A 25,485-nucleotide genomic window follows, 5' to 3' on the forward strand; every position below is an offset into this window, starting at 1 on the left:
GTATGGGAATTTATATGAAAAAAAAACTTAAAATTTGTTCAGTCTCCTACAAATGTCAAATCGTTATGTATCTCTGTCAATAAAGCAATTAAACCTACTCAAAACTAATGAGCTAATCGCCGGTGATTCCAAGGGTAAACTTTGGGTTCAGTGTATGATGCTTCTCCTCTTCATAGATTTATATTCCCAGTTTTGGTTTTTATCGGCACGCAGCTTAGTATTTGTGAAGCACACTTACACTTGTTAACAGTGACCTGTCTAAGGAAAATTTTACCATTTTTTTCGCATTTGTAGCACAGTGATATTCTATGCCTAGGGAAGTCGAGAAAAATATTCCCATCCCGAAAACATTCCGGGCAGACCGGGCTTCGAACTCAGTCAGCATGGTCTTGCTTTGTAGCTGCACACCTTACTGCTGGGCTTAGGAAGGCCTATTTCCAAGCGGTAATTATTCTGTTTCAACAAACCACTTTGAAGGGTACCGTGTAGTCGGGATGACAATGTGTTAAATACAGACGAGATATCAACAACTTCATATATCTTGGCGTTTAGTTATATGCGATGTAGTCTAGTCTATCTAGTGATCTTTTCGAACGATGGTCTTCAATTTGATGTCCAAATCTCGACCCCTAAACACATTGTCTTCGCTGATAACGGTATGAAGAAATGTAGTCACATATCTTTTCTTGCACATGTAAACTCTATTTTTGCACTTTCGCGACATTTGAATACATATAAGATGTATTTAGAAGAACATGCAGCAAACGAGCAGCTTTGCTGTAAAATTATTTATTTTAGTATTTTTCAGCTCTTTTCATATGTTTGCGGTCTATTGAGTGCACCAGCGAGCTCAATTGGAAAGTCTTTTAAGACATTTCAGCTTAAGGCTTTTTGGGCTCAATTAGCTGTTAGATTGAGCCTCAGAACTTCTCTGCATCAGGTAATAATGTAGGTACTGGTCAATGTTTGGAAAGTAAAAAAGGTGCTCATTTGTTTTCAAAAGACAAATGAGACTGCCACTACTTTTTTATTGTTGCATGACAAAAACATATTATACAAAATTTTTAGAAAAAAAAATTCCCTTAACTAGTAATAATTTTACAATTTAGTCAAATCAACGAAGTGTCATTGTTGGTATTCATGTAAGCTCTAGTTAATAAATATTTCGGTTACATCGTCGAATTTAAATTGAGTGAAAATTTTGACAAATTTCCTCTCTTATGGAATTTAGAAGAATATTCAGAGCAAATTCATGAATATTCAGTTTGTTAACTTTGCAATCGCCTCAACACGATTATCAACTTTTCATAAGACCTGTGATAAAACGAGTTTAGTACTGTTCCATTTAATTCCACCACGTTGCACACTGGGCCACGGGGCGGAGCTAGCCCGACAAAATACCTTGGAGCTTAGGGGATGCGTAATTTTGAGTTGGTGTCTTCGGAAGAGTGTCGTGTTTTGAAAAAATATGAAGCTCAGTGTCGAGCATTAGTTCAAATTTTCTCCGCATAGGTGGCGCTGCGATGCAAACTTTTTTGTTTTACGTTTTAGAGCTTTGGTGTCTTTGGCAAAGTTGTAGAACGTAAAAAAATAACTGTAGTCGCCGAAGACACCTAAGCTGTATGTCTTCAAATTGCTGAGATATAGTTAAAATTGTAAAATTTCATTGATTTTTATATTTCTCGCACTATTTTACCCAAAATTGTAAAAAAAAAACTAATCACACGCGACAGAACTAACTGATTTACACGACTGATTATGGTTATGGTCCATGCTTGGGTTGTTTTTACTGTAACTTGGTATAAAAGTATCATAGAGTTAGGGAAGTTATTGAATTCGAAACATTAAACTATTATATTATATTATTATATTAAGATAAAGAAACCTATCAGAGTAGTCCATATTTTTATCGAGTAACAAAACACACAGTACAAATCTCGCTTAACTTTTCAAAAGGACCTAAGTAACATTTTTTTCATGAATTAATTTGAATACTGCAATCGATAGCTTTCATGTTGTTCTGTTGATTGCGCTATTCAAATTAATTCATGATAAAAATGTTACTTAGGTCTTTTTGAAAAGTTAAGCGAGAAATCATCGGATAAAGATCGATTTCAATGATCACTCGAGTTAATGCAACCTAAACGCATAACATGATTGACATGTTTCGCCATATATATTTGTTTACGATAAATTCAGTCCTACTACTAGGATGTTCAATTGGGTTGTTTAGCAAAGAAAACTATGAGATTTTTTTATAGTCTAACATAAAAAGCAAGCTTAGCTAATCTCGAACAAATTTTGTTTGTAAACCTTTTATTTACATTTTTATACAGCAAACAATAAGCCATTTCAATCGATAGAATGACACTAACATTCATAGAATGACAGTTGGCCCATGCAGCATAAGAACATTTTTTTAATCCCATATAAATCTTAAATGCAAATTAAAAATAGTTCCGGGGCTCAAAAAATTCTAAAAAAATTGGGGTTAGGCTCAGTTTTTTATGCAGATTCAGAATATGTAAAAACCCAATTATAGTTTATGTTAATAATCGATGCACGATAACGTGTTCAGCAAATCTTTGCCACAACATATCGGTTAAGAATCGTAGTAGGCAAAGCGTTTGCTGTTGATCTTAGTATACATATTTACCGAGGGTTATGCAGGTGAGATTTCAAAATCAAAACATTTCATCTTCATTAATTGTGGTTTTCTTGTTGAACATTATAGCGAATGTGTTTTTTTGCTTTTATCCGATAATCGATATGGCTCAAGGTAAGTTATTTTAATCAGTTTATACATATCATACATTAATTAGTATATCAGTATCCAGTATCACCATACGAACAATTTCCAGTTCGTTTCCAGTTTCCTAAAACGGCCAGAGATTTCTTCCCAGAATCAGTGCAACAACTATTGAAGTGAGCAAATAAAAGCATTTTCATAATTGTTTGTAGATTAGTCATTTTTATTATTTTTTCCTTCATATGTCACGTTGTCCAATGAAAGTTGAAGTCTGGGAAAAATAATAGAAGGCAACTGAAGTGTATTGTGTTTGCAAACTCGTTTTCTTGGTTAGCCATGAATTGTTTGCTTTGACCCACTAATGTTACTTTTATACCAAACTTTAAAACTATTTAATATATTTGATACCAAAAAAACTTGATGAAATATCAAAAACTCTTGCATAAACCATGAGCACTATGAACTGTGACAGACTACTAGGTTTTAATATGTTATTTTTTACATTTTTCGTAAATAGTCCAAGAAAATCGAAAAAAAGATGAAACTTTACAATTTTTACTATATCTCTGCAAATAGAAGGTATACAGCTTAGGTGTCTTCGGCAACTACAATTTTTTTCACGTTCTACAACTTTGTCGAAGACTCCAAAGCTCTAAACCGTAAAACAAAAAAGTTTGTATTGCAGCGCCACCTATGCGGCAAAAATTTGAAGTAATGCTCGACGCTGGGCTTCATATTTTTTCAAAACACGACACTCTTCCGAAGACACCAACTCAAAATAACGCATCCCCTAAGCTCCAAGGTATTTTGTCGGGCTAGCTCCGCCCCGTGGCCCAATGTGCGTTGTTATTTTTACGGATACGTATTTTGACCTCAATTGTAAGTGCGTCATCAGTGTCTCGTACTTGACCCTCAAATGCGAATACATACTTCATTCAAATTGACTTTATAAAATAAACCGTTTATAAATAGGAACATTCTTTTAATATGTCAATCAACTAAAATATGTCATACACTCATTAGCAATAGATTATTTTTCATCATGTGTGGAATAAAGATTCCCCAAAATTTAACAAAAGTTTTTCTCATTCGTACATATTTGTATTACCTCAATATCCATATCCATGTCAGCACATAAATAAAAATAGCTCTATAAATCTTTGTAAAACTCTAGTGTTATGCAATTTCGGTCTTCATCAAATTTCATATTCATGTGTTTGTTTAAAATGTGTTTGAATAGCACCCCCTTTTTTCGTGCAGTCGAGTAATAATCGGGATGGGAGTAGGATGGCTACCCAAATAGATCTTATCAGTATAGGACAAATTGCACTACTAAACACGTTTTTGATGAAATAAATATGAAAGTCTAAAAGTGCGCATGAGAATTTACATCCTTACGAATAAAGCATTCATCAGTCTCAACAATGTAGATTTAATCAACAGATAAGCCTATTGCTTACTCCGAAAGGGCGAATGAAGCTTCATATTATTTGGGAATCATTGTGGGCATGCATCTGTTCTATCAACTATCGCCTCCAATCGTAGATTAGATGCTTTGGCTGCACTGTTTTTGTTCTATTTAATCCTTCTTAATTTTTTTCTTCTCTTATGTACGAATTGTTTTTCCTTGTTAACCTCTTCTAATTCGACCGTTGAATTTGATTTGTTGTACCGTCGTTACAGAAACCAGTCGGCGGTATCGCTGTCCTGCCTGGAGCCGGAAAGAAAGAGAAGGAACAAACCAAGGAACAAGCATCACCCCTCAAAGAGGAAGGTCTAAATGGTAGCCCCAGATTTCCTTCAGTCTGAATTCCATTTCGTTAAGAATTAATATTTTTGCAGGCAACAATGGCAACCAGGAAGCGTTGAATTCATCCACGGAGGAGCAAACTTCTCCAGGTGGAAAGCGAAAGGTAGGTGCCTCATCTTAATTCGATTCAAACAAATGGCACTAGATTTAAGATCTGAGAATGCAGTCGTAGTCCGTAAAGTGTTTTCTTACTGGCCCGCCCATTTTTTCCAGTCTTATAATAGTAGTATTTGCTAGTGACTCTTCTCATATTGAATACTTCTCTCTATACCAAGTTTGAGATTTTGGACCCTCATATACTCTTAGATGTTTTGTATCCTCAAAGGTCTTGTGTAGGTGTGACAGTACCCTTCTAATTCCCTTATTGCAGTTTATTAGTTTTAAGTAGTTGATCCTAGAATTTTTACCAACGTTTTTCTCTTTTGTTCTCATTATTTCGTTTACTCTACTTTTGGTAATGTATTTTGTGAAATATTGTCATGCGTGCTACGAACGGCTTAGGGCTTCCTGTTTTCTTCGGGTCGCAAGTCACCCAAGGATAAGAAGAGTCCCGGTGCTGCGGCAACTCACGTTGCTGATACCAACGGTGATGGTGGCAAGAAGGATCTACACGAAACACAGGCACAAACTCAGCAAGCACAAAAGGACTCGGGTAAGCCCGGATTCACTAAACCGTACGAGTACTCGGAGAACAATCAGGACACTAGCCCGAACAAGAAGAATGTCAAAACTCGCGGCTTCCGGTACGATGAAGATCCTTCGGTAAATGCCCGGGACAAGGAAGAAGCACAGCTCAGCCCTAATTCGCAAAGCCGACGAGCCACGGGCTTAGCCTTCAACTATGCGCCGGGAGAAGATGATAAAGTGCGTGAATCGGTGGAGAAGCGTAAGGTTCCAGGTTCACCTAATTCAGGTGATGCAAAGGATAAGCTCTCACCTAAGACCGGAGGTAGAGGACTGACGGGTGAAACTGATGCAGAAAAGGGAGTGAGAACTAGTGCACGATCGTACTCCCCTAACAAAGGCAAAGTTGTTGATCCTCTTGCTAGTGGAGCTGGATCTTTCCGTCCTTTAGACGACAGCCAGGCAGATCCTAATGCGGCATTTATTCAGGGAGAACAAGCTGCCGGTATTGTTCCAGTAATTGCAGGACCCCCTGAGCCGGTCAAAAAGAAGGTAAAGATAATGGTGATCATTTCGAGATTTGATCCCAAAACCAAGAAGGTCGATACTGCCAACGGAGTGGTTGAACATTCGACGGGTGTACTGGATACGAAATCAGGTCTGATTGAAAGCAAATATGGTGTTATTGATCCAAAAGCCGGAACAGTTGTCAACTTCAATCCGAGAACCGGACAAAATGAAACCTTCCAGGGACAGACTGATCCGAAGACCGGACAAATCCATGTTGTCAGCGGAGTCGTTGATCCCAACACTGGTAGGGTGGACGATAACCTTGGTCAAGCAATTATTGTGGCTCCCGACGATGATTCCATTGTGGAGATTACAACCATTACGGGCAAGTTTGATCCTAATACCGGAAAGGTCGACACTACAAATGGCGATATCGAAAGAACTCGTGGCATTTTGAACAGCAAGACCGGAGTTGTTGCTACTAAGTATGGTGAAATCAATCCTCGGACAGGGGAGCTTCGTACCGTTGATCCAAAGTCAGGAAAATCTAGCAGTCGAACTGTGGCGGTTGATAAAGACAACGGACAGGTCACGATCGTAGGAGTTATCGATCCCAAAACACATAAAGCCGACAACAGTCAAGCTCACTTGGTCGCAATTGGCAATCAGGTCGATCCAGTTGTAGAAGTCACTTCAGTTCTTGGTAAACTTGACAAGAAAGGCATTGTTGACCCGAAAACGGTTACATTCGACAAAAGCACAGGCCAACTGGATACTAAGGATGGTAAGATCAACACCAAGTTCGGTCAGTTTGATTTAGTGAAACAGACTTTAACGTTCGTTGATCCGAAAACGGGTAAAACGGAGACCAAAGAGGTCAAGATAGATCCTGTGACGGGACAGGTGCTGCTGAAGAATCAAGTCAATCCGAAAACCGGGAAACCCGATAAGGATTTCGGAAGAATCGTTTCAATTCGCATTGTTCATCACCGTATTGATCCTGCTACAGGAAAGCATATCTCTACTGTGGAAGACAAGGATATTCGTGTCGACCCTAAGACAAATCAAGTTTGGATTCCGGAAGGTAAGGATCAAAGAACCGGAGAAACGATCTACACTTCCAGTCAAGTTGACCCGAAGACTGGCTACGTGATTACCATCTATGGTTATCTGAACCCGAAAACTAACGAAATTGAGAAACAGACAAAACTGGATCCTAATCTGACCAAGGTTGATCCTACTACCGGGCAAATATACGCTGCCACCGGCGAAGTAGATACAGCCACGGGTGAACCGTTGTTCGCCGCTACGCAAATCAACGAAGAAAATGGTGAAATATACACCAAGGTAGGAAAAGTAGATCCCAAGACCGGCCGGCTGGTGATAATCAAGATCCTCATTTTGACAAAGAAGGACGAAAGAGGTAAACCTGAAGAGGTAGACATCAACGGAGTGGACCTGGATCCAGTGACTGGTAGGATAAATAACATTGCCACCAAGACCGTGTACGTTTACAAAATGCGCGATCCCATCACCGGTGAAACCTACCAGGTGGATCCCAACGATCCAAGCATTGCCGGAGCCCGGACAACCGTTACCCAAACCATGACCTTGAGCGGTGAGATCGATCCTGTCACCGGTCGCATCAAATCCGAATGGGGCCACATCGACCCGAACACCGGAGACATCGATCCCGCAACGGCTATCCGCGATCCGGTCACCGGAAAATTGATTCTCAACTACGCCGATATCGAACCGAGCCACTTCGGCAAAAATGTCACGGTTACCAAGGAGACGGTTCCCATCACGCGGGAACAGTTCTACGAAGGCATCAAGCACCTCGGCAAGAAGGCCATCCGACGGGACTCGGAAAGCTCCGACGACGAAATGGCACAGTATGACAGCGAACAGGTGAAGGAAATCAACTCGGGAACGCCACGGGCGGCCGGCGGAAAGTACGGAACGCCTACGGTGGTGAAAACGACAACGAAGCAGGTTATCACGAAGAACGAGGATGGCGTAACGCACAACGTCGAAGAGGAGGTACAGAATCTGGGAACCGGACAGATCGTCTACTCGACACAGGAGCATAAGGTAGGTTGAGGAATTGGTGATGACACGGTAGGAAAAGAAACAGTGTGAGTGCCGTTGATTATTGTTTGAGACGCAAGTAAAAATATTGCTTTGTGCATGGAAATACTAATTGTGCGAAATCGAAAACGTTGAATGGCGTTACATAAAAAGCGTTATCAGATTTAACCTTCGATCGGAAAGGGGTTGCCGGATGATAATTTGCAAGCAGAATATATCAAAACTCTATCACGTCTTATGTTTTATAGACTAACAATATTTTTTGAAGGTCTGTAAAACTTGCCGAACTTGAAAAACGAATAGTTTTTGTAGACATATTGGTAAAAAAAAATCGTCAAAATTCTATGAAAACTTGTGGAATGCTTTTCGAAAGTATGATATAAAAAAAACTCCTTGAGATTGTTTTTAAAGTGCTGAAATATCTAAAAATAATCAAATCAATTCACAATTTATACATAATGAGATCATTTTCTTCATCAATTTTAAATCATGATTCTATTCGGAATTCAATCAAAATACATCTATTGGGATGTCGATGATTCCAATCATTATGTATTACAACACATTGACTTTGATATATCTAAGATTCTTCACTGCTTCCATAATATGATTCAAAATTCTTCCTGAGGCCATTCAGCGTATTCAATTATTCTAAACAAGTTTGAAATAGTTCTGATTGAACTGATCTGCTTCCAAAAACTTCATCTGGCAATCCCACCGAAAACTCATTCATATTGACCTAAACTCGTGAAACCGGAATCAACTACAATCGAAAAAAACCGTAGGCGGACGCTCCCAGCGATATTCAGGGCAAATTCCTCACGGCAACGGCCGTCACGACGCGTACAGCAACCACTCACGAAAATCTCGAAAGTAACGTCAAGACCCAACAGCTGGAGGAAAAGACTGTCGCCACCACCACGACGCAACGAGGTGAACAACAGGAACAGCGAGTAGTCACCCAGGAGGTTAAGACCACCGCCACGGTAACCAGTGGCGATCAGGTAGGTCGTGCGCTTGCCTTTGCATAACCTTAAAATTACGATTCGATTTTCATTTTTCTTACGTTTATCCCTCTTTTCACCACCCAAAACTACCTAATTTGGCGCGCATGTAACCGCAATACATCTAATATATCTGTGCTGTCTGATTGGCCTTGACCGCTTTAACTTTCGTATGGTTCCGTTCGTTGTGCGAAATTGTGTACATACTTTAGTTTGCCCGCCGCGATAGCATTTCATCGACGAGTTCCGGCGATTCTGGAACCCCAATCGATGGTCCCTACGGCGGAGATGACGACTCAGCGGTGATCTACAACAAGAGCTACACGGTTGGTATTCCCTCAATGGATTGTTAGTTACCTGTTTGCTTGTAGAGTATGCAAATCGCAGTTATGATAGAATAATAGTTCCATTCCTGTATTATGCATTACGGTGCATCGAATTCTAAGGGATAAGTTTAATTCCAAGTTTTGGAACAAGAGGGTAACATCTGTTCGCTAATTTCACAGGGTGTTGACGACGTTGCGGGAGCTTCGAAGATTCCATCTGGTCCGAATGTTGAACATCATCGGGTGCTGCTGGACGACTCGCAGGAAGGTGTCACAGCCGAGGGTGAGATTGTGTCCTCCCAGACAGTAAGCAGCAAAACGCGAACGGTTGAAACAATTACCGTAAGTATTTTTTTTTTCATGAAATGCATTTTTTTTCAAGTCCTTATTTGCAATTTTAGTACAAAACAGAACGTGATGGTGTTGTGGAAACCCGCGTGGAACAAAAGATTACCATTCAGTCGGATGGTGATCCGATCGATCACGACAAGGCGCTGGCAGAAGCCATTCAGGTCAGTGTTTATCATACAAAGAGCAACGAATTTTGCAATGCTTTGAGTTCTAAAATTTTAAAACACTGCATCAATCATTCAAAATTATATATAGAATAATAATAGGTTAACAATAATCTGGCGCATCCTCTGTATCACCGATCTCATAGTTCGACACGGTTTCGTTTCATTTTAGTTAGCCCATCGTTAGGGTATCTTATCAATTATTAATCCTTATTTGTGCAGGCTTCTCGGCATTTCCGAACGAATCCAGAGGAACGCATCGCTCATTTAAAGAAATACATGTACGACAAGTATAATTTTCCTGAGAACTGAATATTCTCGGGATAATTCGGGGCATATGAAGTTGCCGGTTGTTGGTATGATGTGACGCAAAGGGAGTTGGTAGGAGGCTTGTTCAGTTTAGTAACAGTTGTTTTTATGTTGAGTTTGAGTTCAATTTATTTGAAAATATCAGTGACATTATGTTTTAGTTTGAATCTAAAAATAATCATGACATCATACATTTTTCCCTAAGCATCTTTAGATATTTGGGCTTGTACGTAATATATCACCAAAAACTATTTAGGCGAGTTATTTATCCATGTTTAATTTGATATTTCTATTGTTTGTTAGATTCAACAGATACACGTATGTCTTCTTCAGTCTTAAAACTCTTTCAAGTAACATTAAAAGTGATTATAGAATGAAGCCCGTGGTGAATTTCAAATTCACCACACGTTTATCTACATACATTTCCAAAACCCCAAATCTGGCGTAATAATTTTCGTACAGTGCCGAAACTCAAATTATGATTGTTCAGCATAACTGAGCAAACGATCTACCATTATTTCAGCCCCATACGCGTTATGGTTCTTTCATCTCGTGCTCTTGAAAAAAATATTGGAAAAGCACGTGGTTTACAAAATGGTCGATTTCTGGCTTCATTCTATAATCACCTTAAACAAAGACCAAAGAGATTACATGAGCATCTTCTCAAGTAGGCGAATTACTCATCAATGAAATGATAGATGTTGAGTCCGTCTATTACTCTTTCCTAAAGACACTGCATCGAACTACTATTTTCAGTCTACATTGCCACAATGTGTATTTAATATCACTGTTACTTCATAAATTTAAATGACTTTGAAAACGTTATACCGATTATGTAGGTCAATTTTGACTCTATCGGAATGCTATTAGAGCATAAATAATCTTCGATTATTTAGCAGTTCCTTCTTTTTTTTTTTTTTTTTAATTAATTTCAGTTGCTAATTATCTAATACATGCATTCATCTCTTAGACTAGGTGTTCCGTGTTTTCTTAACACTATCATCCTTATTTGCAATGTTACGCTTTTAGTTATTATTAAAACATTTCAATTGCCTCTAGCAGTTAGAATTATTCCTCTGGTTTAATTGAACCATGTAGGAATTACAATGTTTTCAACTTAAACTAAACTTAACCTATTTTATACTAAGGGTACAAGGAGTTAATCGTTGCAATAGAAGATTGCAACGATTTTTGTCTAAAATTGGAAATTATTTTGTTGGACATTTGTTGCAATGTCTCAATATTAGAAATTCTATGAAGTTCATTGGTACTATACCACGGAGGCAACTTCAGAATCATTTTCAAAATTTTATTTTGAATCCTCTGGAGTGCCTTCTTACTGGTATTGCAGCAACTAGTCCATATTGGCACAGCATACAACATGGCAGGTCTAAAAATTTGTTTGTAAATCAAAAGTTTGTTCTTAAGACAAAGTTTTGATTTTCTGTTTATAAGTGGATATAGGCACTTAATATATTTGTTACATTTGGCTTGAAGGCCTTCAATGTGATTTTTAAAAGTTAATTTTGATCTAGCAGAAGTCCTAAATATTTAGCTTCGCTAGACCAATTAATTGGAACACCATTCATAGTGACAATATGTCTGCTAGAAGGTTTCAAATAAGAAGCTCTCGGCTTATGTGGGAAAATTATAAGCTGAGTTTTGGAGGCATTCTAGGAAATTTTCCATTTTTGCAAGTAAGTGGAGAAAATATCCAAACTTTTTTGCAATCTACTACAAATGACACGAAGGCTTCGCCCTTTGGCTGAAAGTCCCGTGTCATCTGCAAACAAAGATTTTTGACACCCTGGTGGTAAATCAGGTAAGTCAGAAGTAAAAATGTTATACAATATGGGCCCCAGTATGCTGCCTTGGGGGACACCAGCCCTTACAGGTAATCTATCAGATTTAGTATTCTGATAGTTTACCTGCAGTGAGCGATCTGATAAATAATTTTGGATCAGTTTAATGATGTACAGAGGAAAATTAAAATTCATCAATTTTACAATCAAACCTTCATGCCAAACACTGTCAAATGCTTTCTCTATATCAAGAAGAGCAACTCCAGTCGAATATCCTTCAGATTTGTTGAGCCGAATTAAGTTCGTAACTCTTAATAACTGATGAGTGGTTGAATGCCCATGGCGAAAACCAGCAAAAATAGAATTGTCATTAATATGAACCATCATTCTATTTAAAATAATCTTTTCAAACAGTTTGCTTATTGAAGAAAGCAAACTGATTGGGCGATAACTAGAAGCCTCAGCTGGATTTTTGTCCGGCTTCAAAATTGGAACAACTTTGGCGTTTTTCCATTTATCTGGGAAGTATGCCAATTGAAAACATTTGTTAAATAAATTAACCAAAAATGATAAAGAGCTCTCAGGAAGTTTTTTGATAAGTATGTAGAAAATACCATCATCACCCGGGGCTTTCATATTTTTAAATTTTCTAGTAATAGATCTCACTTTATCCAAATTGGTTCCCAACGAAGGGTCAAAAACAATCTCTTGATTGAGAATGTCTTCGAAGCTCCGTGTAACCTGATCCTCAATTGGACTAGTGAGACCTAGACTAAAATTATGGGCACTCTCGAACTGCTGAGCAAGTTTTTGAGCCTTTTCGCCATTTGTTAATAAAATTTTATTTCCCTCTTTAAGCGCTGGAATTGGCTTTTGAGGTTTTTTAGGAATTTTCGTTAATTTCCAAAAGGGTTTCGAACTGGGATCCAACTTCGAGACATTATTCTCAAAGTTGGTATTTCTCAGAATAGCGAAACGTTTTTAATTTCATTTTGCAAATCTCGCCAAATAACTTTCAACGCGGGATCGCGAGTTCTTTTGTATTGCCTTCTTCTCACATTTTTAAGACGGATCAGTAGCTGAAGATCGTCGTCAATAATAATGGAGTTGAATTTAACTTCACATTTCGGAATTGCAATGCCTCTGGCTTCGACAATTAAATTTGTCAAAGATACGAGAGCATTATCAATATCACTTTTGGTATCGAGAGGAATATCAACATTAAAATTCCTATCGATATACGTTTCTATAAATCCCAATCAGCTCTATGATAATTGAAAGTAGAGCTGATTGGATTATAAATGGCTCCTTGTGAGATTTCAAATGTCACAGGAAGGTGATCAGAGTCAAAGTCAGCATGAGTTACCAATTGGCCACACAGCTGACTTGAATCCGTTAAAACTAAATCAATTGTAGAAGGATTTCGACTGGAAGAAAAACAAGTTGGTCCATTGGGATATTGAATAGTATAATATCCCGCAGAACAATCTTCAAATAAAATTTTACCATTGGAATTGCTTTGAGCATTATTCCATGAACGGTGTTTGGCATTGAAGTCACCAATTACGAAGAATTTTGATTTGTTGCGAGTAAGTATTTGAAGATCAGCTTTCAACAAATTCTTTTGCTGCCCATTGCATTGAAAAGGCAAGTAGGCTGCAATGAAGGAAAATTGTCCAAAATTTGTTTCAACAGAAACTCCCAAGGTTTCAAAAACTTTGGTTTCAAACGAAGAAAATAATTTATGTTTGATACGTCTATTAATGACAATGGCGACCCCACCACAGGCGCTGTCAAGACGATCATTTCTGTAGATAAAATAGTTTGGATCTCTTTTAATGGAGAGTCCTGGTTTTAAATACGTTTCAATTATAATGGCAATATGCACATTATGAACTGAAAGGAAGTTGAATAATTCATCTTCCTTACCCTTTAGAGAGCGGGCATTCCAATTTAGAACTTTCACACAATTATTTGGATCCATTGAAACGGAGTCCGATAACAATTTTTTGTGTGTACTTTATACCAACCTGAACAGCTTCAGGAATGGTATTTGCTTTGAACATTGCATCAATCATGTGAAAAAGTTAAAAAATGTGTTCAGTTAAAAAATCAAAATCGGAAGCAGACATGCTACCTGAATCGGCAACATGACCGTTATTTTCCGTTGGGACATGGGTATAAACCTCATTTTGAGAAGAGAAATTTGGTCTACCAGCAGCGATGTTTGCATACGTAGGTACATTGGAAAAATTGGAATTTACTGAAGTGCTTGCTACCCGTTGACGAGCGGCAAAATTTGTTTGTGAATTGTGGTGGGTATGAATTGCTCGACCGGTAACCGGTTTAGAAATTTGAGCGTTTGAAAAATTTCTACCCGTCGAATCTGGGATCCGATTGGAATTTCCGTCATCAATTTTGCACGGGAATTCAAAACTTTTGCGTGAAGGCATTCCCAGAAATTGGATTTATGATTGCCCCCACAGTTTGCGCACTTAAATTTATTGGAATCTTCTCTCACAGGACATGCGTCCTTGGCGTGAGAGGTTCCACCACAAATCATGCATTTAGCATCCATGTGACAATGTTTGGTTCCATGACCCCACTTTTGGCACTTACGGCACTGGGTAGGGTTTTGGAAATTTCCCCCAGGCCTGCGGAAATGTTCCCATGTTACACGGACATGGGACATAATACAGGCCTTTTCCAAATTTTTCATATTATTTAGTTCACTTTTGTTAAAATGAACTAAATAAAATTCTTGAGAAATGCCCCTCTGGGAAGACCAGAGTAAGATTTCTTTTTCATCTTAATTACTTGGACTGGTGAAAATCCAAGTAATTGAGAAATTTCAATTTTAATCTCATCCAGTGATTTGTCATCACTGGGAGACCTTCAAGACGACTTTGAACTATCGCTCAGTTTTGTCGTCGTATGTGAAGAATTTATGGCGCTTCTCAGTTAAATAGTGAAGAAGACGTTTGCGATCGTCAAAGGATCCCGGCAAAACGCGGCAGTCACCCTTCCTAGCAATCTGAAATGAAACCTTGATCCCCTGAAGGTTACTCAAAATCTCATTCCGGAAGCCAGAAAACTCGGCAACAGATACCACAATTGGCGGAATCCTTTGCTTTTTCGCATGAATCGAATCACCTGGGCTAGAGGTTGATTCGATTTGCTCAATTTCATCATTAATCAAATCGAACTGATTGCTCAGTTCGATTGGAGAAGAATTATTTCCGATATTAGAGTTAGAAGGAATATCTGAACTCTCCAGCTTCCTTCTATTTTTTCCGCGCTTGGGCAGGACGGTCTTGAAACCTTGTTTCTTTGAAGGAAGTGGAGAATTCAGAGACTCCCCCTTCCTCTTGTTTTTGTTAATACTCATTGCTGAGCGTGGAGACGTGACCTTCTAAGAGGTTTTTTCCCAGAACGGTATCCCTGCAGGATTACCACCGCTTGTCGGAATTTTACTTCCGCAAACGGGTCCAACGTAAAACGAAGGCACGGGTCCTTGCAAAGATCGTAACGGGATCAGTGGGTACAAATAGCGCTAAGAAGCACCGTTGAAATTAAAATAGCTTCGGGTAGTATTAAAAACTTCCTTCCGCAAAGAGAGAAAGAACCGCACAGCACGAAAGCACGATGCGGTCTGAAGCAGTTCCTTCGTTTTCGTTATGTATTAGACCTTCCAAATTATCTACAAAACTTTTGTTTTTATAAGCTCTTTATTGAAGTTTTACCTTGTGTACCTAGATATGTGTTGCTTTATCGCATTCCGTAGTTTCGCCAAAATGACTAAAATAAAAACTCCCTCTAAAAAAATTAAAATTTTCCATAACATATTAGGAAATTGAAACACGCTGTTGTGATTGCCATACCCAAACCTAACAAAGTTGCGACACAGCCTTCCAACTACCGACCGATCAACCTTCTTTCCTATCTCTGCAAACTACTGGAACGGCTTATGCTGATCCACATTAAGGCTCACCTTGACGCCTCCAGGATCATTCCAACCCAGAAAATTGGCTTCAAAAAAGGCCACTCTACAAGTCATCAGTTGAAGCGGATAGTTAGACAAGTTCGGTTGAATTTTATTCGAGGAAAATCATCCGGAATTATATTCCTTGACGTGGAAAAGGCATACGACTCGGTATGGCAAGAGGCTCCTCAAAATGAAACAGAGCAATTTTCCAATAGCTATCACGAAAATCATACGCTGTTTCCTTAAGGACAGAACGTATTATGTAGCAGTCGATGGCAAAGTTTCTGGAAGCAAACTCATTCCGATTCTGTATAACATATTCACTGCATACATAGTGATGATCGCTGACGTTCAGTAGTACACGCCAGGAAAATTGAAGCCATTTTCTTTACCCGGAGATGCAGCCCTTAAAACTTTCCCCAACGTAAAATTAGAGCAATTGGTTCCCAGGTCAGAAGTGGCTACATACCTCGGTTCTACACTGGACCGCAAACTAAACTTTTCGCAACACTTGAAAAAGTGCGACAAACTGACGAACGCGTTGTATCCACTAGTTAATTGCTGATCTGCCGCTGAAGTTGCTCCTGTACAAAACCATCTTCCGACCAACTTTAATTTTTTTAAATATGTTTTTCAAGTGTTGTACACCTGTGCTCACACTGACGATCTTCCTGAACAAGCTGAAATCGAACTTATCTATGATTGATTCCAACGACTTCTTCCCAAATTCTACCCAGGTTGCAGAAACTCAGGAAATCCATTGCTAGAAGAGTTATTCAATTAAAACTGTGATATTTGTTTAGATTTATTTTTCCTTATACTATCACCCTTCTATAGTAATTTCGAAGGTTGTTTCTCTCTATTTTCCTTGTCTGAAGACAAGTGTATTTGAACAAATTAATTCCAATCTCTGAACCAGTCCCACGCGTTACTGTCAGGTTAACAACCATCTCAGTCTAAAGCTAAATATAAGAAAAAGTATTACACCTTAAAAATTAATACAATAATAACAATAATAATAAAAGAAGTATTTTTCATTAAGAAGTCAAAATGTTCCACGGAAAAAATACAAAATTTCCATAAATAAATCAATATTAGCAATGAACAACTACAAAATTTTCCACAAAATAAATTTTTATTTCCACAAAAAATTAAAAACTTTCTTCTTTTCCATAAAGGAATATAAAAAAGCATACTGAGCATTTTTTCATAGATCGTTTAAAGCTCATGGAAAATTAAAATTGATTAAATTTGCTTAAAATTGCTGTTTTGTATTTTTTATGGATATTTCCTTGTTTTTATTATTATTGTTTATTGACTTTTTCGTGGAAAGTTTTAAATTTTTTGTGGAAGGAAAATATTGATTTTGTGGAAAATTTTGTAATTGTTTTTTTTTTGCTAAAATTGTTTTATTTACGCACAATTTGTATTTTTTCCCGTGGAAAATTATGATTTCTTTATGAAAAATTCTTCTTTTATAATTGCAATTTTCTCTTTTAAAAGTGCTAATTTAGTTTTGGTCTGTGGAATTTTTTTTAATTGTTTATGGAAATTTTGCATTATTTATGGAAATTTTATATTTTTTCATTGCTCCTACCCTGATTTCTTTATTGTCAATACCCTATTTTTTATGGAAATTTTATATTGCTGCCTGTTTAAAATATTTTACGTTCAAGAACATTTAACATTTCTGAGTAATCTGTACAAAGTAACTTGTTCAATTGCAATAAGTTTTCATACATTGAAGAAAAAAAGTTCTTTCCTCAAGCACAAGCGCCTTACAAATGAATAATTATTTATAAATTATTTATCAAGAATCTTTATCGCATTTGCAAACCCATAGCAGGACAAACTCGGCAATGTTTCCAATAATTTCCTTTGAACGTCAGTTCGATTGAAATATTAAATCGCAACAGTTAGTAATCGGAAGTTATCGTATTTGTTACAGATAAAACTGATGAGATATAATTGTTTTGTTATCGGCTGTCGGTAGGGTCAAATCTACTTATTGGCAAATATTGTTACTCTCTTTTGGCAAATTTCTGAAATTCCCTAACTATCAGCTGAGTAGAATGTGAATCCTTGTGACAACGAAACTCATTACTTTCCTCCATACAAATTTCACTGTCAAGCACAACACTAAGAAACCTCATAAGTTTGCGACGTCATCATGAACCCAACCATTTGATTTTGTACTTTGCACACTCAACGTTGAAAATGCCACTTTAATACCCAGATCGCGCCCAGCATTTCACTCAGATTGGATAATTTAGAATGTATTTTTTTTCTCAGTTGAAACTAATAAGTCCGCTTAGAATCGGTTAAAGTAAAATGTTCACGTTCTCTTTCAACTCCCCTAAAACCAATTACTATTTTATCCTATACCGTTCCAATTACAGGAAGCAACCGCCATGAACCCAGACATGACCGTGGAGAAAATCGAAATCCAACAGCAGACGCAGTAAGAACGACAAGCTAAGGTAAGGCATCCCTGCGCGCAAAAATTGAAAAGTAAAACTTGCGTACCCATAAGACTTGGCTGGTCCAAAAGACGGTTCGAGATACTTTTGGGACGGACGTCGGTTTCTACACACAAAGTCGTCACTACATTACATTTGTCATCACAAAAATTGCTAATATTTTACAATTGAGACCACGGCAAAACTGTGGCGCGCGAACGCTAGTTTTTTTTTAAGTAAGCATGAAAGTATAAGGTATTATGCTTAGTTAAACGTGAAAGAAGCCACAAGTTGGTGAAATCAAACGAATCACGAAAGGACAGTTGTTCTAGTTTAAGCATTTTCTAATTTTAATACGAGAAAACGACAAAAAAGAATAAATACTAAAAAAAAAATATAAAAAAATCGCTTTATATCCGATTTTGTTGTTTTGCTTCAGGATGAGTAAAATGTCTACGCGAAGGAGCAAAGTTGTTGAAATAGTATTTAACAATATTTACAAACAAACACAAAAATCACAAGAAGCTTATATTGATTGGTGGGAACTATACATATTTAGAAAGATTACGTCTCAACGTCGACTTATTCGAGAATACTATATTCGTGCGAAATTGCTTTTGATGTTTCATGTTTGCTAAACAAGGAGAAGATAATAAAAGAGAATACAAACTTTGAAAGGGGAAAGAGAGAGATGGGCATACTATGCATTTGTTGTGGTCCTGGTCGTAAGTAGTTGAGACTACAGAATCTGAAACACCTTTAATGAATAATATTCGCATACTTTTCCTCCCTTTTGATTAATACCTTCTAATAATAGTAATAATAGTAATAGTTCTCTTGCAAATTTGCCTCAAATAATATATGTATATACGATGATATAGTGGAATTTTATATTTAGCAAACAACATCTACAACAACCATCGTCGTGTTCACTGAATGGAGATTTACCGAAGTAGGCATTAGATGGAATCAATCAATCAATCGAGAGACCAAATCGAAGACTTATCGTATTGAATAGAGTGGCAACATTGTCAACATTAATATATACGATCACATAGATGGCGCTTCCAAGTCCATACTATAGTTGCCCAGTAGCCGATGTGCCAGTCTCCATCATAGTCATTGCAATAAAAAAACAGTAAATAAATAGAGAATGGGAAAAGTTTGTGATCCATCACGTATTGCTTCTTATCAAATGCTGAAAAATAAGCCCTGATAGAACATTTGTAAATGCACTTACGTGAAAGATGAAATCCATACTTTTATACAGTTGGTGTTTAAGAGACACTGAAATTTCTAAAATAAGATCCTTCAGCTCTAGAAACCTTGCGATTGCATTGACAAAGGCATCATCCCAGGTGGATCAATCTGTTTTTTTCTTGCCGGTAAATGAGAGAACGACCCAAAAAGTAGACGTGAAATCTCCATCCTTGCGGTTGCTGATAACATTCTGACAGGTTATGATGTTTCAAATCAATCCTTAGAATTCAAGCTACAACCAACCTAAAGTCTTATTTGCAGTAGAATAAAATAAACGCTTCACATTACAATCTTCGTTCACTTGAAGATTCTCAAATGAAATGTCAAACAAGTTGGGAGAAAGTCGGAAGACGCATATTACTATGATGATGTAGCAGAACACATGCAAATCTGGCACCATCTGAGCGCCCCAGTGGAAGTTCAAAAGATCAGTCGAGCACAATGTTGTTTTTCACGTCTTGCGAGATCCATGGGGAGATATTTGTTACTCGTCGTGTACTTGTACTACGGCGCGCACCGTCTTATCAGTATGTTCTTAAGTGAACACTACGGAGATGCTAATTCGAGATGCGAACTTATGAAGATCAGGGAGAGATGGGGACAGCGCTTACGTTACATTCGGTATAGTAAATGGTTCGTACACGTGATCGAAGAGGTGCGCATCGCGGACTGCGGATTAGTCGACTGTTGAGCAAACTGAAATAACTCCGGAAGGGGTTATGTACGTTGCGTGCACATAGATTATTGACAGCTCGACAATTTGCTATCAGGATTTGTTATCAACTAAACAGCTGAATAAAAGCGTCTATGTAATGGATTTATTGAAATTCTATTATATTTTCTTCTTGGAACATTATCCAACGTAATTTTGAGGTTTGCAAACTGTATTAGCATTGTAACGGTAAAGTTATCAATCAGATACAAATTATGTTTGCGTTTCTTTTGAAATTTTATTAAAAACGAATGATTAACTTCAACTGTGAAAGAGAAAGGAAAGAGATGTTGATGTAGTACTTAACAAGAGGCCCCGGCGCAGGAACACCTATAAGTACCAGGAATTGATATTCGGAAGATATATGTTGGGTCAGGATTTGTCTGAGTGAGCAATGCTACCAAGGTAGATTTTACCCCGTAATACACCATGTTATCATCTATTTTTTTCGAAATTCCTCTGTGAACTTATTCAGAAGATCCTTGGTAAATTCTACGGGATATCTCGGATATGCCGAGCTCGGCAAACTCTTCTTCATTTTCTCGGCAAATTCTCAGTTATCCCCTTGAGATTTTTTTATAATTTCCTCGGAAAATTCTTCGAAATTTCCTCGATAGATCTTCCGGATTACCTCGCCATACTCTTCGCAATCTCCTAATCAAATTCTTCTGGGTTTCCTCGGCAAATTCTTCGTAATTTCTTCAAATTCGTTGCAATTCAGTCGTAAATTCTTTGTCGAAAAATTCTTCGTGATTCCTTCGGCAAATTCTGGTATGTTGAAAAGCTGACTGTAATGAACCAATCTCACAAACCGTTCGGGTGACGACATGTAGCACCAACTATCATCTGAAATGGATCTTGAATTGCAAATCCTCAATCTGGATAGCGGCGGTTTCCTAAACGTCCAGCTTCGATAGTACGAATGCTACCAGGCGGAGGCAAACGGTGAATACGAACACTCTAATCCACTTAGGTGCGGCGAACTTGAGGACCACTTTGCGGTGTTCCAAATAGTGGCGTTGAATGTAGCAGTTTAATTTATACTTTTCCTGTTTTGTCCACTTTTCAAATACCTTTTCTCAAACATACCTAACTATGCCTATGATGGTCGTAAGTGTTGTCCTGAATAAAACCGAATGAATATACCAGATCGCTCGTTCTTGGGCCGCCAGTCGCCAGTCTATCTGCAGCCGCCACACACGCGTCTTCCTCGATTGCACAGCCAGCGCAGATTGCACATCTATGTATGAAGTTATGAATTTCAAGAATCATAATAATAAACTATTACCGATATAAATGATTCTTCAACATCATAATGATGTGAATTTGGTTCCGAGTATCCGAAATATTTTGATTTGGATCCATCTATGTCGCACGAATCAGCCTAATAAGCTTTACCGAAAGCCATGTTCTGGCATTATATGCCACAGTTCCGCTTCATTTAGTCGTACGCTGCCTTGAAATCTACAAACAGATGATAAGTCCGCAAATTGTTTTCCGGAATTTATCAAGGATTTGTCGCAAAGTATCTGGTCCGTTATTGATTGTCTTTCTCGAAAATCGCTTCGATATTCGCCGACAAATGCCGACTAAACAGTACTCGAGCGATTATCTTGTAGGCGGTATTGAGGAGTATTATACCTCGATAGTTAGAACAAGCGAGTCTGTGCTCCTTCTGTAGATAGGACATATGAGGCCATCAAGCTCAACAGAGAAACAGACGCCTCACTCAACACATGTTCTAACGTTCACATTTTCAATGTATTCATTTTTTTGTAGGTGGTCGATCAGCCATCGATGACGTTTCCATAGATTTTGCTTGTGTTTAACGTTTGCACCACTACCGTCATCTGGTTGCCCTTGACCACACAAGGGCATTTAGCATTGGCGATACTATTTTCGTGACGATGATTTTGATTGCATATTGTTTGAAGTTAGACGTTTGTTTTTCTGTACCAGCTCGAAAGCATTCCTCTCTCCCGAATCATTTCAAACACTTGGTTAATTTTTTCGTTCAGCTGTAACTCCAACTTTTAAAAAGCTCGCCAGGATTCCGTCCTTGCCTTACCGTTCATTAGCTCTCGAACAGTTTTTCTCATTTCGTCTAGGCTCCACTGATTGTCCTCATCTCAATTCTGATTCTGCTTGTGCCCTCTGTCCATTCAACAATAACTCAAAGTGCTCCTTCCACCTAGCAGCCACCCTTGCTCGGTCGGTCAACAGATTTCCGGAGCGCCGGTGCTTTTCTTACGCATTTTGATTGTTTTGTAGAACTTACGTACGTCGTTTCTGGCAAGGGTGTTTTTGAGCCACTTTACTGAACAGCCTTGCGAATCTTACATACGCCAGACTGTTGTCAGAGTCGATATTTGGGCCTCGAAAGATCCTCATATCTATGACATCTGACTGCTACAAATTGAATAAAATTCTTTCCAATGACTGGTAAAAGAACTCTTCCTTCCGAACCGTGCGTTTGCGTCACCGACGATGACTTCCACGCCGTGTTTTGAGTATTCCCGTAGGTCTTGTCATAAAACTCGTCCTTCACATCATTGGTGCGTATGCATTGATCAAACTGTAGTTGATGATATTGGTCTTAATTCTCAACGCATATGCGATAACCCAGTCAACACAAAATCGTATAGGATGCAACATAAGATGCTAGAGTAGAGGCGATATGTACATACATATTGTATGGTGATTGGAGAGTATCCTACATCCTCCACTTTAGCATCTTATATGTCATCATATACGAGCTTGTGTTGACTGTGCACTTACGGCCTCTATCTAATGATTCGACGCTGCTGCTTACGAAGCACTACGAAACCAACTCCATGCTCCGCTTTCTTGCCGTCAATGTGATCGATGTGATACTTGAATGAGGTACATGGCAATCGGGTCAACTGCGCGGATTTTCCGTTCTCTGTTCCTCGCCATCAGACCTCCTGAAGTGCTGTAACCTCCACCTTTTTTTCAGCTCTCGAGTCCTTTGTCGATTGTTCAATCCTGTATTTTTGATTACATTTTCGGAGTTGATTGGTTTCTCGGCCTCGCATTACCAGGGCTGCGACTCCTAGCCACGTGATGGGGCCGCCATCTTGGGAATAGGAGAGTGACATCGCATTTCTTTTCAGCCGCCCTCTACGGGTCAGACGCTTTTTGGCCGCCCTAACATGGGGAACTGACGTTCATGCAGGTTTGATTAGAGACCCCTCCAGGACTAGGCTAAAGCGCTTAGAACAGCACACGGTCGCTTAGTTAGGGCTGCTTTTGCGGATACATGCAGCTTTATAGAAATTCAACAGAGCCCACTGAAAACCATACCACATCCTAGGCAGGACCCCAGGTGGTTTCTCAAACTTATTCCAATTAACCCTTTATAAGGCACACGAATCTAAATAATAAATTAACAAAAACAACAATACGACACAATGTTGACATGGTATTAAACTCAAATGTATGTTTGTTATACATTAAGCAGTTCAGAAACATTGAAAAATAGCACAAACTCGCCCTATAACAAGTGAGCATATTCTCGGCGAACGTCAATCGCAGTGAACCTGACTTCGAATACACTTTGTTAACCATCTATCATGGCTCTTAAATGCAACTCCTCGCAATCCAGAATGTTCACGGTAGTATATTCCCAGACCTAACGATTTCATCGCCGCGACGTTTATATATCTTTGGATCGCTGCAAGCAATGTTCCATTTACGTCTCATTATCGAGAAGCTTGTGTTCGGGGCAAACTTTATGGACCTGGTCTTTTGCGAAAGAATTTGTAACCTGATATGCGAGCAAAGGCGTAGGATTTCAATCCGGAGATGGCGAGTTTGATACTCGTTCAGTCTAGGATGTGGGTGGGGAAACGATCGACACCCTGGGCATAGTGTGTCATAAACTTGCTATCATAAACGGCTATTACGGACATTTCGCATAAAGAAGCATTGGAGTGATTACTTTTCACATAAACTAGACTTAGTCGCTTTACTCGTTCTATTTCATCTTCATTTAGCATTCACGTTCGCTGCGTTGATACATCTAAAGATTAGCTTGCTCCACTGTGAGACCGTTTTGTTTTATTCTCATATTTTCTCAAATTTACTTAGCGATCTGTTATGCGTTCTTCTGCTGGGTATTATGTCATAGTCAAATCGACTCATTTAAGCCTAATATGAAGATTTTGTGTTTCGTCAATATATTGTTTCAAATAGCTTTTCTTTCTCATGATAAATCTCTTACAAACATAAAATAATAATAAAAAGCGCTACAACACAAATTGGGAGGATGTTATAAAAAACTATACTACTTATTGTAGAAAAAATCTATTATCGTAACTAGGGTTTAGAAGAAACTATTTAAAACTTGTCAATAAAAAACGGAAGGATCGGATTGCAAATAAAAAACAATCGAAGGCATGTGATGACTAAAGATGACAATATATGAATTATCAATTTTACACAAAGCACAATTGATACAATCAGTTTATCGTTATAATATAGATGTCATTTTGAATGACAACACGAAACGAAACAGTACCATTACACTACTACTTACACTACTTGTTATGTTGGTAATCGTAAAAAAGTTTTCCGTTTCGTCAACTTTTTTTTAGTTTTACGCAAAAAGCTGTTGTTACAAAAATATATACGTAATTTTGTGATTTGTCTCAAACTTTCGTCCGAACGTTTCCTATCTCAACGGTTCACAAAATACGGTGGTGCCATCTATTGACGAATCAGTTGTAGAAGAACTACCACAGACAAACATACGTAACAATTGGACAAGTTTTGCGATTTTGGTACATTTACGACAGGTAATTCCAAACGGGGTTTAATTTCCGTTACAAAGCCGATGGTTCTAGACGTTACCTGTCGTAAAACTCGACCACCGTTAATATTTTACGCATAGTAGCGCAAACTTATCCCACTATTACGGCAAATTTGCAAAAAAGCTACATAGAAAAAATCCAACGGAAATACAGATTTTGTAGAATAAATTAAAAGTGTTTTGTTTGCTTTAGATAAATTTTAATTTAGTACGTTTTATTTGTTTTGCAGCACGTATGTATGCTGCAGAAACTTATTAGTTCTCGGAATGTTAATTACGTTAGAAATAAATAGAAAACACAGAAAACACAATGCAGTTGTTGGTTTTAAGACTAATGATAGTACAATATGCGCTAAGGATCCAAGGATATAGATAGCGTCTTAAGGGATCGGGTGAAATAGATAGCCGAAGAAGAGAATTTGACTACAAATAAGGCAACGGTTTTTATTTTGTTTTCAATGTGGCGTTATCCGGTCCGCTACTTTTCTGGATCCACGG

General features: G+C 38.1%; 2 protein-coding genes across 5 annotated transcripts in view; both read left to right on the forward strand.

The window, feature by feature from the left end:
* The window catches only part of LOC134202912 (protein 4.1 homolog), a 31,264-nt gene extending 12,807 nt beyond the window's left edge, over nt 1–18,457 (forward strand). For 2 of the 4 annotated variants that reach the window (XM_062677920.1, XM_062677921.1), the window contains 8 exons: nt 4,433–4,532; nt 4,592–4,662; nt 5,061–7,787; nt 8,570–8,788; nt 9,001–9,114; nt 9,295–9,456; nt 9,516–9,626; nt 18,125–18,457. In XM_062677920.1, coding sequence (XP_062533904.1) covers nt 4,433–4,532; nt 4,592–4,662; nt 5,061–7,787; nt 8,570–8,788; nt 9,001–9,114; nt 9,295–9,456; nt 9,516–9,626; nt 18,125–18,190 — 3,570 coding nt within the window. In that variant the 3' untranslated portion in view covers nt 18,191–18,457. The remainder of the gene's footprint in view (nt 1–4,432; nt 4,533–4,591; nt 4,663–5,060; nt 7,788–8,569; nt 8,789–9,000; nt 9,115–9,294; nt 9,457–9,515; nt 9,627–18,124) is intronic. The other 2 variants (XM_062677923.1, XM_062677924.1) reach the window with 1 other exon arrangement.
* The window catches only part of LOC134202921 (lipoate-protein ligase A-like), a 285,600-nt gene that overhangs the window by 59,728 nt on the left and 200,387 nt on the right, over nt 1–25,485 (forward strand). The window lies entirely within an intron of this gene.

Source organism: Armigeres subalbatus, unplaced genomic scaffold (assembly GCF_024139115.2).
Source record: "Armigeres subalbatus isolate Guangzhou_Male unplaced genomic scaffold, GZ_Asu_2 Contig152, whole genome shotgun sequence".
In the NCBI taxonomy this organism is placed as follows: Eukaryota; Metazoa; Arthropoda; class Insecta; order Diptera; family Culicidae; genus Armigeres; species Armigeres subalbatus.